The following is a 13,599-nucleotide window of genomic DNA, read 5'->3' on the forward strand; positions in this document are numbered from 1 at the left end:
AGGATAGGAAGGTTAGGGTTAGGGTAGGAGGGTTAGGGTAGGAGGGTTAGGGTTAGGGTAGGAAGGTTAGGGTAGGAGGGTTAGGGTAGGAGGGTTAGGATAGGAAGGTTAGGGTTAGGATAGGAAGGTTAGGGTTAGGGTAGGAGGGTTAGGGTAGGAGGGTTAGGATAGGAAGGTTAGGGTTAGGATAGGAAGGTTAGGGTTAGGATAGGAAGGTTAGGGTTAGGATAGGAAGGTTAGGGTTAGGGTAGGAGGGTTAGGGTAGGAGGGTTAGGGTTAGGGTAGGAGGGTTAGGATAGGAAGGTTAGGGTTAGGATAGGAAGGTTAGGGTTAGGATAGGAAGGTTAGGGTTAGGATAGGAAGGTTAGGGTTAGGGTAGGAGGGTTAGGGTAGGAGGGTTAGGGTTAGGGTAGGAAGGCTAGGGTTAGAGTAGGAGCTCATTTATAATACAGATTTTATGTAAATAGCTCCAGAAACAGCCTGCTGGAGGAGAGAGGGGAATCTTAGCTGTAAGGAAAGATGGGTTTAGAAAAATCTAAACAACGTTTGGTGAATAAAATGTCATAGATATGTTTAAAATAGACTCAGTATTCATAAAAATGCATCAAAAAAAGGCCATGATACCAGATTTTAAATACAAGATCAGATCCTGATTCTGTTCAAGTTTAACAGATTGAAAGAAATGTGGTGAATACTTGTTTCATCCACTGCCATTAAACCGTCGCAGAAGAAGAAGAAGAGACACAACGAGATTACGTCATTAAAAGAGCGACAGTCAAATATGACGTTTCTGTTGGTTTCATGTATTGATGTGAGGAAGGTTAAAGTTTCCTCATCATCGCTCCACACAGATCTGACGTTTAAGTCACATGATTCATGTATGTCATCGTTTATTCACTCAGTCTGTTTATATTTGATTTTCATCCGCGCAACTTTTTCCAGCGTTTACAGTGTTATTTTATGTATTAACAGGTGGACAATAAACAGCTAAAACACACAACATGCAACATACATTTTATTGTGTTGTTCCCAAAGAGTGAAAAGTTGCAGACAGTCTTTTCTCATTTATTTTATGTCTCATTACTCATTCAAGTCATTTTTGGACTCATATTTCTGTGTTAATCTGGGAGACTCATGGTTGCTGTTACAGAACAGCTCGTCCTCACAACAAAACAACAGTAAAGGTCTTAAACTCATGCTGGCAAAAACCACTTATGGTTATGTTTCATCATCATGTGTTATGACCCGGAGAAGAGACACTGTTCAGGTGACGTTTATATAAGGTGACTTCTCTCTCAGGAGGAGGCAGGACGGCAAAAAAGGCAAAAAGTGGCCTTTGCTGCAGGAGACGAGTGTTCGCCTCCTGCTTCCAACCAAGTGGCACCGCGAAAGACACGATGAGACACCACAGCTCGAGTGTTCAAACCACAATCTAACCCGAACCAAGTGGTTTTTGTCTCCATCTGTCCTCTAGAGGGCGATGAAAACACTCATGTAGGTCGTTTTGGGAGTCATTGGAAGTAGACCTACTCTGTGTTGTTATGTTCTTATTTATTAAATGTTGAGTCTAACAACAGTGAAGTTCATAACTTGATAAAAAACTGCTGTTTTTATGGGCAAACATCATATTCACAGAGTCAGATTTCTTTAGTTTCTTCCAAACAAAAACTTGTTTTATGTTGAAGTTCAGACGTTCTCTTCAGAAACACTGTGGACGACATTACCAGATGATGATTCTTATTCACTTTTTAAATTATATTTATTTATTTTTGTCTTTTAATTTCTGTGTTATGTGTTTTTTATATTGTACAGTTTTATTTCTGCTTGTGTCTTTGTGATCTGTTTATTTTATTTTTTCTCCATTGTTTTATAATATTACTGTGCTGGTAATTAAAAAAAAAATTAAAAATATATGTTTTTTAATTTTCAAAAAAAGACTTGCTTCCTGTGACGTCCTTTGGCGTGCTGCGTTCAAGTGCAACATTCACCGTCAGACAAGAGAAACAAAAACACACGAGTGTTTTTATTAACAAGAGAGTGGGAGGAGGAGTGTGTGTGTGTGTGTGTGTGTGTGTGTGTGTGTGTGTGTGTGTGTGTGTGTGTGTGTGTGAGTGTGTGTGTTTGTGTGTGTGTGTGTGTAGTAGGGTGGTGATCATTTCCAGGAAGAGGTACAGAGGGGGAGAGAATGTATGTGTGTGTTACTAAGTGACTTCCTGGTCCACCGGGTGTATCCTGTCAAAACACACTCACGACCCTCTGAGTGTGTGTGTGTGTGTGTGTGTGTGTGTGTGTGTGTGTTGTTCATTAACTTCATTTAATGTCTCAGAATGAAAACATTCAAAACTACAATCAGAAAAACAGATTTTATTACAGGGTCAAAGGTCAGACTGAGGCAGAAACTGAACATTTCACACATTAAACTTTAACAGCTGATTCAGCTTCAGCTCAGTTTAATCTTCATCATCATCTTCATCATCACAGGGTCTGTGTTGTTTTGGTTTCTCGTAGGTGATGTTAAATGTGGAGCTGAAACCTATTAATTCAATTATTTTGATAATCGCTTTGAGTCATTATTTTTAAAGAAAAATCAAAACAACTTTACAACTTAATTTAAATTTGTTACACAAAAGAATTTTTATTTATTTTGATTGTATTATTTATGTGACAGGGACGATGCATGCAGCCATTGTTACATTTATATTTGTAGCTTCAGCTTTTAATGGATGTAGAAAGTAGAAATTCATCTTCAATATCACATCATTCACATCATACATCACAAAAAGTAAAACATTTTACACTTTATTAGATGCAACTTCCTGAAAAGAAAGAAATAAATTGCTAGAAAGACCAATTGAAGAAGTAAATGCAGGAACACAAGACTCAAAACAACGTTGGCTTGTCTATTAATCACCGCTTTAACCGAATGATTTGTTTGTCCAAGTGTCCAAATTCTCTGATTCAGCTTCTTAAATGTGAATATTTTCTGGTTTCTTTAGTCTCTATGACAGTAAACTGAACATCTTTGTGTTGTGGACAAAACAAGACATTTAAGGACGTCATCTTGGATTTGATGGACCAAACAGCTAACCGATTAATCAATAAAATAATCGTTCGTTGCAGCTCTACGGTTTGTTCGGTTCTCATGAAACTGTCGTTCTGTTATTAACACTTTAAAGATTTCTCATTTGTGTTGTTTAAAAGTTGAGCTTCACAGTTTATCCTCGACTCCACAACGCCGTCCTACAAACACGATGACTGCGTTTGACTTTATAGGCGAGTATGAGGTCATGGAGGTCATGAGGTCATAGAGGTCATGAGGTCAGCAGCTCAATCCACAGCGAAATAACCTGAACATATAAATCACATCAGACATACTGTACAACTACTGTTCTCCTTCATAATAATAATAATAATAATAATATGATGATGATAATAATGTTTATTTATAGAGCACATTTCAAGGCAGCAAAATGAAACAGACAAATCATAAAATCAGCAGGTTTAAAAAAAACAATTCAAGATAAAAGAAAATATAAATAAATGTAATATTACTCTTTATGCCTAAATTTTACTTTTTGTTAAATATTAGACTTTTGAATGTTCTTTTAAATCACAAATGTATTTATTTTTAAATTAGAAATAATTCATTGTATTAATTTCAATATAAATGTTAATATCTAATATCCATGAGCTATAAATAATCAAATTGAAGTGTTAAAATAGAGCAACGAGCTGAACAAACATGTTGAGATATTAAATATTCAGCAGGTTTTTAGATGTTATGTTGTTTTATAGAATAATCTCCATAAAAAGACACCAAATTAAACTTTTCAGCCTCTCAGCCTGAAAACTTTAAACCTCTTTTCTCAACTGAAGACCATGCAATGTGGTTGAAAGCTCTGGACAAGATTTGGATATTTAAAGTTCTATGTGTGTAACAGTATTAAACAGCTGCTGCAGAGTTTAGATATTTATATGCTGAATAAACAATGAACTTGATGATCAACAGAAAAGAGTCTGAAGGACAAACTTTATCTTCACTTCATGAGGAAGAAAAACATCTTTACGTTTGTTCAGAGGACACGAGACGTCCTCACAAGTATAATAATCCACAAACACACACAGACTGAAATAGCAGCTCTAATCAGAGGAAGAAAGAAAAAAACCGACAGAACAATAGAAGAGGAAGAAAAGTCGACAGCAGCAAGAAAACTCACATCACTGATTCACTTATTTATTATAAGTTTATTAAAGTGAAACTACTAGAAAACTTTTGTCAGATTTATTTTGGAATAAAAAACCCCACAGAGAAGAGAAAGTGTGGAAGAAATACTCAGATACTTTACTGCAGTAAAAGTATCAAATACTCCATTACAAGTAAAAGTCCTGCATGAAAAACCCTACTACAGTAAAAGTACATAAGTATTATGAGCTTGATGTAGTTAAAGTATTGCAGTAAAAGTAGTGGTTTGGTCCCTCTGACTGATATATTATTATATATGACATCATTAGATTATTAATAGTGAAGCGAACCACTGGTTTCATCTTTAACAATGTGTTGTATTTTAAAAGCTTGTTATATTATCCATTGTGTCAAATCTTCATCTGAAAAGTAACTAAAGCTGTCAAATAAATGTAGTGGAGTAGAAAGTACAATATTTCCCTCTGAAATGTAGAAAGTAGCATCACATGGAAATACTCAAGTAAAGTACAAGTACCTCAAAACTGTAATTAAAAAACTGTAGTTACTTTCAACCACTTGTTATATATCTGTGTACATATTATATATTTTTTATGAGTTGTATTTTTATGCAAACAAACAAATCAATAAAAATAAATACACATCTTGTTAAATTAAAATGTTTTTCTTTTGGATTTGTGAACAAAGCTGAGGGCCCCTCCGCCACCAGGGGGCCCCAAAACCAGCTGGAGATTTTAACAGACGGAATGTCCCTTTAACAACAAAAACACGGACTGTCAGTTTTATTTATTTTAAGTGTGAAAATGTTCAAATAAATCAAACTCTTCCTCGTGAGTAACTGATTATTAACTCTGCACTCCCAGGGGACAGGCACGCGCACGGGCATGTCTACTAATACACACACACGCACGTAGCAGCCCACCAGAGCGGAGCGTGCATGTGAGCGCGTGCCCGCCTCTGCCTCGCGGTGTGTGCGCGTGCAGACAGACAGAGGCTGCAGCCGGAACCTCACCGGGACGTTTTTAAAGCCTTCGGTGTGCTGCAGTCACCGGGAGCAGAACCGGAAACGAACCGCAGATCGTTTTTTTCTTTCTTTTCATGTTGCCGTGGAAACATCTTCTTCTACTTCTTTTTCTTCTTCTTCTTCTTCTTCTTCTTCGTCTGTTTGTTTGTGTTCTGCTGAAACATGAAGCTGCAGGAAGCGACTGACTGAAGATCTGAGCAGGTAAAGAACAACAACTACCTGAGCGCGAGACACGCAGACATGAAACACACTGAAAATCACTGTTCACGTTGTTCTCAGACACTTTCACTGTTATTTCTATGATTTCATCAAACTAAAGCTTGTTCTAGTCTCTCCAGACTAACATGTCAGAACTTGTCACATTCACATCGATTTCTACAAGAAACGAAACAATTGTGACGATTTTTAGATTAAAGCTTGTTGTGTGTAACACTGGCTCAAATCAACTAATTAATACTGGTTAAACTGGGACAACTTTGAACCCAGTGTGCAGAGAACATTCAGTGTGTTTTGATGTACATAGATAGATTGATTGATAGATTGATAGATTGATAGATTGATTGATAGATTGATAGATTGATAGATTGATTGATAGATTGATAGATTGAGTACTTTTTTAGTTCCAAACGGATATTAAAAATCTAAATACAGGAACAGTGAGGTTGGAAAAAGAAACAAATGCAATTAAAGGCTAAATTAAATACCAAAACTAAATAGACTGAAAATAAATAGAATAACTAAAAATAGAATAGCGATTAGAGATATAACCATAGCTATAATATGCTATTTACTGTGTATACTCAGTTATTTATAGATTATTAGACATGAAAGTGACTCAGAAACAATAACAGACCTCACAGTGATGTTAATACTTCCAACATGGTTCTGGGTTAAAGGGCAGGATCCTAATTTTTCCAGTGTGTCCGTATGAGCAGTGAAAGAGGTTTTCCTCGCTGTAATCATTCCTCCTGTTCATACTGGATATTCAAAGATCCTTCAAATGTGCTTTCAATGGAAGTGATGGAGGCCAAAATCCACAGTGTGTCCACACAGTCATTTAAAAGTCTGTGTGAAGCTTCTATTCAGCTTCAGCAGTCTGAGTTAGTCATATCAAGTGGATATCTGACACATTTACAGTCTTTTTAGCATCAAATTCCCTCTTTGTGTTTCCTCGGACAGTGTTTCCCTGTTGAGCTGCAGGTGGAAGTATAGTAACAAAAAGAGGAACTTTGGCACTAAAAAGACTGTAACGTTGAAAGATATCTACTTGATTTGACTCATTTGGACGCTGAAGCTTCATATTAGCTTCAGATAAACTTTGAAATACATTTTTTTGCACAGAAGGAGGACTGTGGATTTACATTGTAAGGTCATTATGAAGGGATCTTCTAATGGTCAGTATGAACAGGAGGAATGATTACAGCAAGAAACACAGCTTTAATGTTCATTTAATGAGACCCAGAGAGAAAAGACAAATAACAGCCAGTATGTGTTACTGTTTATTCTACTGTTGGGTTATTTAGTCAAACTAAAGCTGGTTATAATCTGCTCTTTTGGTTATTGATCGTTGATAACTTGTGTGTCTTTTGAATGTCAGCTAACAATAAATCTACGACAGTTTCAGTAAAACTCGAGCTTTTTTTGGATCAAAATAACAGATGGATACTGAGGAAAGTGAAGCTGCTGTTATGTTGTTGCGACACTGAACTACACTGTAATTACAGTGTGTATAGATACATATACTGTATGTGTACATATATATATATACATATATATGTAGAGCTGCAACAAGTAGTAGATTAATCGATTAGTTGCCAACTATTCGATTCATTGTTTGGAGTCATTTTTGAAGTAAAATGAGAAAAACAAACTATTAATATAAAATATTGCAGATTAAATTCACAATAGAATAAATACAAATATAATGTTAGAAATAAGAATCTTCTAGATGATGAATATTCATGTTTTCTGTTGTAGAGACGTTATTATAGGATATTACTGGTTGTAGCTGTTTGAAGGAAAGTTGATTAAAATACTTTATTATGAATCATGTTTTATAAACTGATCATGTTTTGTTTGTAAAGTCACTATTAACTCCAGCTGATAAATACATGCAATAAGTACAATATATCCGTCTGAAATACAGAAATCTCAAATCTAAATACTCAAGTAAACACAAGTACAAGTGAATTACTGTGAAAAACTCATCAGAGACACTTTGAGTTTTAAAACAATGAACATGTTCACAGAATATTCCCATAAATATTACTAATTAGTCTTTATTCTATTTTAAAGGACCGTGCACGAAAAACATGAATCTCAAAATGAGAAGAGATGATTTTTGCCATATTTAGCTATTAGTTTATTTCCATAATCATATTCTTATAATATTCCCATAAGATCCCTTTAATATTCGTTAAATTATCCTTTTATACTCTGATAATATTCCCCTACTATTCCTATCATATTATTGTACTATTCTTATAATATTCTCATAATATTTCTGTAATATTCTTATCATTTCTTACAGTGTTCCCATGTTGTCTGTGATGTTTGAGCCTGTTTCTATAATCTTCTCTGTGTGGTTACAGTCAGCGTCCACTGTTGTGTGTTTACTGTGTGTTTGTGTGTATTATAATGTGTGTGTGTGTGTGTGTGTTTTGTGAGACTCTGCTGCTGTTTCGCAACAACACTTACATAATACTGAAGACCGCTGGAGAACAATAGCACACACACACAAACACACACACACACACACACACACACACACACACACACACAGTGAGTGAGTGTTTAGTGGAGGTGATGTGTCCATGTGTTCATGTGTTCATTCATTTAGTGCAGAGTAAAGACCTGATGCGTTCAATGACACTCTGACATCGGAGCTTCATTCTGTTTGATTGATGTTGATGCAGAATCAGATTATCTGTGTGTGTGTGTGTGTGTGTGTGTGTGTGCTTGTACATCTATCTTTGTGAGGACCAGTTTGGGTTTTAGACCTGGGGAGCACATTTGAAGGATCTTTTAATATCCAGTATGAACAGGAGGAATGATTACAGCGAGGAAAACCTCTTTCACTGCTCATACGGACACCTGACTGCTGTCTGAGGTTAGAATCAGGGTATAAGAGATGCATTATGTCAATGAGAGTCCTCACAAGTCTAAAAAGACAAACATATATGTGTGTGTGTGTGTGTGTGTGACATCACTCTATATGTCGTACGTCCCTGACAGTGACACTCGGCTGCTCTGACAGATGAAACTGTGAAATATGATTTCTGCAGGTTACACAGAGGACAACGATTGGGTGGGAGGGTGGGGGGGGGGTAAAGACATCTGTAATATAATAATAATATATAATATCAATATAACTTGAAGAAAAAATGCTGCTGAATTAAAAAATGCCTGCAGTAAAATGAGCGTACAAGGTGTTTCAGTAAAACAACATATATTTATGTGACACCAACCTTTTATTTATCTTTTTGTACAAACTGATAAAAAAAAACTTTAAAAACTCCACAAATGTAACATTTTAATTTACACAGCCCCTAATTTTATACTGATTTCCTGACTCCATTCATTGGAACGTTTCGGTACGCAGACCTTCATCAGGTTCTTTAAATAGGTTGGTTGACCGACGTGGACCAATCAGATCACACAACAGAATGACATCACTCATTTAATCAATCATCATTCAAAATCATCTTATGGCTCTCAATGTCGACAGGATAAATAGACCAAGAAATATAAAAGGCACATTATACATAGCCTAAACGGCACGCAGTCACGACCTAGAAAAGCTACCATTCAAAAGATAAACACCCAGTATTTTCAATAACGAATTAAAATCTGATAGGAGCTTAAAAAATGAGAAAGGATTAGAGGATTTTGCAGGTGTGCAAAAGTTCTACTCCTTGATACTGATTTCCTGGAAATGTTTTGAGTAATTTGCAGATATTTAACAGTTAAATTTTAGGACATTTGGTACAAATTATAAGAAAAAAACCGCAGACAGTGTTAAGTTTGTAAGCACTCGCTCATTATAGGCTATTTGGGTTCATATGAAGTCAAAACTTCCTGATAAAGTAGACTTTTTTTTTCTTTAACTGACAGAAATGACTCCGTTTTCAGTGTGTAGTTTTGTGTGCTAAACTTAGCATTAGCATATTAGGTTTTTTCCATACTTTCCTAAAATAAGTTGCTGTGTAACTGTTTATTCTTCTTCTTTCTTTGTAATTTGGGAAATTTGCTCATTATAGAGTTTCTAAGAAACAACTTAATATGCTAAAATGTAGTTTGACACTATTTAGAGTATTTTCTGTCAGTTAAAGAAAAATTACTAAAAAAATTATTAAAGTTTGATAAATTTTTTTATTTTACAGATTTTCCATGTGAAAAATGTATGTGTAACTGTGAATTACCATAAAATTTTAACTACGAAAATGTTGCTTTTTTCACATAAAAGGACTGTTAAAATGTTTGTATGTGTATTTCATATTAAAAAATGTCAGCGCTTCTGACAGAAACATGTTTTATAACAATAATTAGACATTTTTTAAAGGTGAATCCATTGTTTTTATAGATTATTACACCTTTTTAACATGAACAATCTATTAAATATACAAGATTTTCAAGTAAAATTGCACAAAAAACTCATATTACAATTGATATGATCTTAAAGTAAGTAGTTTGATAATTTTATAAATAATTATGAAGCTGATTACCTGTTTTATAACAGTATTTTTACTGGTATATCATTTTATTACATTAAATATAGATTGATTTTAAAAGATTTGATCTAATATTATGTAATTAAACTCAATTTAAAACAGCACATTTCTGTCATTTTTGTATTATAGCAGTGTTAGTCCATTTTTATAGGAAATTGAATTGTTTTAATAGGTGGAAATACCCCAATTATCATTAAAAACTAAAAATACAAAAGATTTCATGTAAAATTAAAACTATTAACTGTATTTTAATTATGTAAAATTACTATATATTTATGAGATGGTTATTTTCTGTTATGTTACAGTAATTTATTGGCGCCCCAGCTGCTAGCATTTTACTGTTTTTTACAGCGCAGAAAGTTGTTTCTTATAATTGGTACCAAATTGCACCACAGTCTCTGTAAAGTGTCCTAAAAATTAAATACCTGCAAATTACTCCAGGAAATGTTACTGAATATTTCCAGGAAATCAGTACAAAATTAAAAGACCTGTAAAATAAAGCACTACGCAATATTCTGTTTCAGACGATCTGATTGGTTGTCTCACACTAATTGAGATGTTCACAAAAGTCGAAGCTTCTGAAACCCTCCTAGTGATTCTGTTCTTCAGTTAAACTTTATTATTATTCATGTTTGCAGGTCGCTGTTGTTTAACCAGGTTTATCCTCTGTGCGTCCGCTCAGTCTGTTAGTTCCACATGACTGCCCTCACTCTCCCACATGGGGCCCACATGGAGCTACTGGACAGTTTATGGAGCCCACATGGACCTGCTGGCTGAGTTCCCAGAAATCCCAGCAGCTCCTGAAGGGGATGCACATTTTTTAAAAAGAAAAATATTGACTCAATGAAGCAACAGTTCCCAGAAAAAGATTTCATGTGAAGCTTCAAGTGTAGAAAATATTTGTTTTCAGTTTTTATAAATAAAGTTTCACCTGAAAGTTCATCAGCACGTCGTCGAGAAACGTTTAATGTAGTCCTGGTGACGTAGGGACGCTCTCAGGGCTGGTTGGTGTACTAAAAATCACTGGGTTCAGATACTGTGTTAATGTTGTTCCGAGCCAGTTTTAATGTTATTTTTTATTATTTACCCAAACTAAAGCTTGATATAATCTACTCTACTCTTTTTTTTTTTACTCTTTTTTTCCTCCCATGTCACAACTCTATTGGTCAACAGTAAAAACTCACATCTACTCACAGATCTACTGATCACAGTGATTCTGTAGTATCTGTAATATCAGACACAGCTTCATTAAACATGTCAGCCTTTTTAATCCAACTATTTATAATTTTTGGCAAATTCCATATACATAAAATGAAATGGACCAATAGAAAACCAAACGACCTTATTTCTAATTGATATTGAGCTCTGTTTCAACCAAGCGGCAACCTCTGGGGCTGTAAAATGAAGCCAATGTGGAAGTGCCAAAAACTGCAGTTCCTTGAACGGCCACTTGAGGCTCCAAAAGTGAATCAATCCCCATAGACCCCCATGTTAAAATGTCCAACTTTACAGCAGAAATTAACATGTTTACAGCCTGGTACAAACAACGGTTTTGGTCTCTGTAGCTAATTTCCCCTTTCATGACAACTGTACGGGAGGTGAATTTTTTTATAACTCACTCATTTAAATTTTATTAAACCGTAAAGTTATGCATAATGAAGGACATGGCTGCTTTGAGTGACAGGTCCGCCAGCCGCTAGGTGGCTTGTTTCAGCCATCCGGCCCCGCCTCTTTGCCCATTCCTGATTGGCTGGGAGTTAGGTGGCGTCACGCACTGCCAAAATGGCGACGGCCGTAGCGGCTCACTTTGAGCTTCAAAACCGCTCTTCAGAAACCAACGGGTGACGTCACGGTAACTACGTCCATATTTTTATACAGTCTATGGTTTCAACTTTCTACGTTGCTGCTTTTTGAGTTGAGAAAGAAAAAAAAAACTTTGCTCTTCCGTCATACAGAATAGAAAAAATAACTAAATGTAATCAAAAAAATTGTCCTCATGTCAGATGTGTGTCGTTTTCCCTGCAGCTCGTCTGACAGGCTCATCATTATGCTGTCCACGTGGCCCCGCTCCTCACCCCTCCTCTTGCTGCTGCTCGTCCAATCAGCTGTGTCCTCTCTGTCCGCTGACAACACTACAGAGGAGCTGCAGGAGGTGACTCTGGCAGCCATCTTGCCCCAGACGAACACGGACTATGCGTGGTCATGGCCTCGCGTGGCGCCGGCGCTGCAGCAGGCAGTGCGGCAGGTGAACTCTGACCCATGGCTGCTGCCGGGTCTGAAGCTGCGGCTTGTTCACGGCAGCTCAGAGAACCGCGACGGCTTCTGCTCCGACTCCATAGCGCCACTGGTCGCCGTCGACCTCAAGCTGTCCCATGACCCCTGGGCCTTCATCGGGCCCGGCTGCGATTACTCGTCCTCGCCAGTTGCCCGCTTCACCACGCACTGGGAGGTTCCCATGGTGACGGCTGGTGCCCGCGCCATCGGCTTTGAGATGTACACGGCGGTCACCAACACGGGCCCGACCCACAAGAAGCTGGGCGAGTTCGGCATCAAGATCCAGGAGACGTTTGGCTGGCGGCGGCACGCCATGCTCATCTTCAGCAACAACAAGGACGCCAACGACGACCGGCCCTGTTACTTTGCCGTTGAGGGGCTCTACACATTGCTAGGCAACCGCAACATCAGCATCCACGACTACGTCATCGAGGTCGACAATGTCGACTACAAGTTGATGATCCAAGATATCCGTGAGAACGGCCGAGGTCAGACACTGCTTCTACTGTTTCCTCTTCTTCCTCTTCTTCTCTTTCTTCTTCTTCTTCTTTCCTTCCTTCAATGGTTTGTCTTCCATTAGTTCAGGTGCTTCAACTGCTTTCACTTCTTTTTATTCTTCTTCTTCCCCTCCTACCTTTTCCCTCTGTTGTCCTTCCTTCTCTCCTTCTCTTTCCTCATTCTTCTCTCTTCTTCTCTTGATTACTGGCTTTCTCTTCCTTGCTTCCTTTCTCTTTCCTTTTTTTGATTCATCCTTCTTTCTTTTGTTTATTCCTCCCTTCCCTCCTTAATTCCTTCTTTTTCTTTTTTTTTAAAGTTTACTGCCCTCTCCCTCCTGCTGTTAAATGACGGTTAATTATTATTAGATTTTTTGCTTCAGTGAAACTCACTGAACTCTGTCAATGTGTGTGTGTGTGTGTGTGTGTGTGTGTGTGTGTGTGTGTGTGTGTGTTGTGCACACCTGTAAATAATCAATAAGAGGAATTTAGTGTAGAAGGAGGAAGAAGTGTATCTTTTCTTCATTCTTATTCCATGACATGTTCTCCTCTGAAACATGTAAAGACAGTAGAATATAACAGTAATTTTTGGACTCCACTCGAGTAGCTCTGCATGATTCAAAAGTTCAAAAAACTTTGTCCTTGTTTATCTCATACTGGCCCTTCATGCAGCCTCTCAGTATAAACTGTGTCTCTTTATAGTCCATCTTTAAGGCCCCCCTCCTGATGAGCCCACTCTGTTCTGATTGGCCAGCTTTAGGTATCAGAGTTGTGTTAAGTTACCGCTGATGCGAACCCAACATTTCTTGCTTTACTGTTTCAAATTAAAAGCTTTTAAACGACTAAATAATGGGAGACTTTTATGGTGGAAAATTT

General features: G+C 37.0%; 1 protein-coding gene and 1 long non-coding RNA gene across 2 annotated transcripts in view; both read left to right on the plus strand.

Annotated features, from left to right (window-relative positions):
- The first annotated feature begins 37 nt into the window (after positions 1–37).
- On the plus strand, positions 38–1,911 carry LOC137198965 (uncharacterized). Its single transcript, XR_010931716.1, has 2 exons — positions 38–71; positions 418–1,911. It is a non-coding gene; the product is annotated as an uncharacterized lncRNA (long non-coding RNA).
- Positions 1,912–5,154: 3,243 nt separating this feature from the next.
- The window catches only part of npr1a (natriuretic peptide receptor 1a), a 41,806-nt gene continuing 33,361 nt past the window's right edge, over positions 5,155–13,599 (plus strand). Inside the window, exons 1-2 of the mRNA XM_067612882.1 lie at positions 5,155–5,426; positions 11,981–12,717. Coding sequence (XP_067468983.1) covers positions 12,003–12,717 — 715 coding nt within the window. The 5' untranslated portion in view covers positions 5,155–5,426; positions 11,981–12,002. The remainder of the gene's footprint in view (positions 5,427–11,980; positions 12,718–13,599) is intronic.

The sequence above is a fragment of the Thunnus thynnus genome, chromosome 15, assembly GCF_963924715.1.
Source record: "Thunnus thynnus chromosome 15, fThuThy2.1, whole genome shotgun sequence".
In the NCBI taxonomy this organism is placed as follows: domain Eukaryota; kingdom Metazoa; phylum Chordata; class Actinopteri; order Scombriformes; family Scombridae; genus Thunnus; species Thunnus thynnus.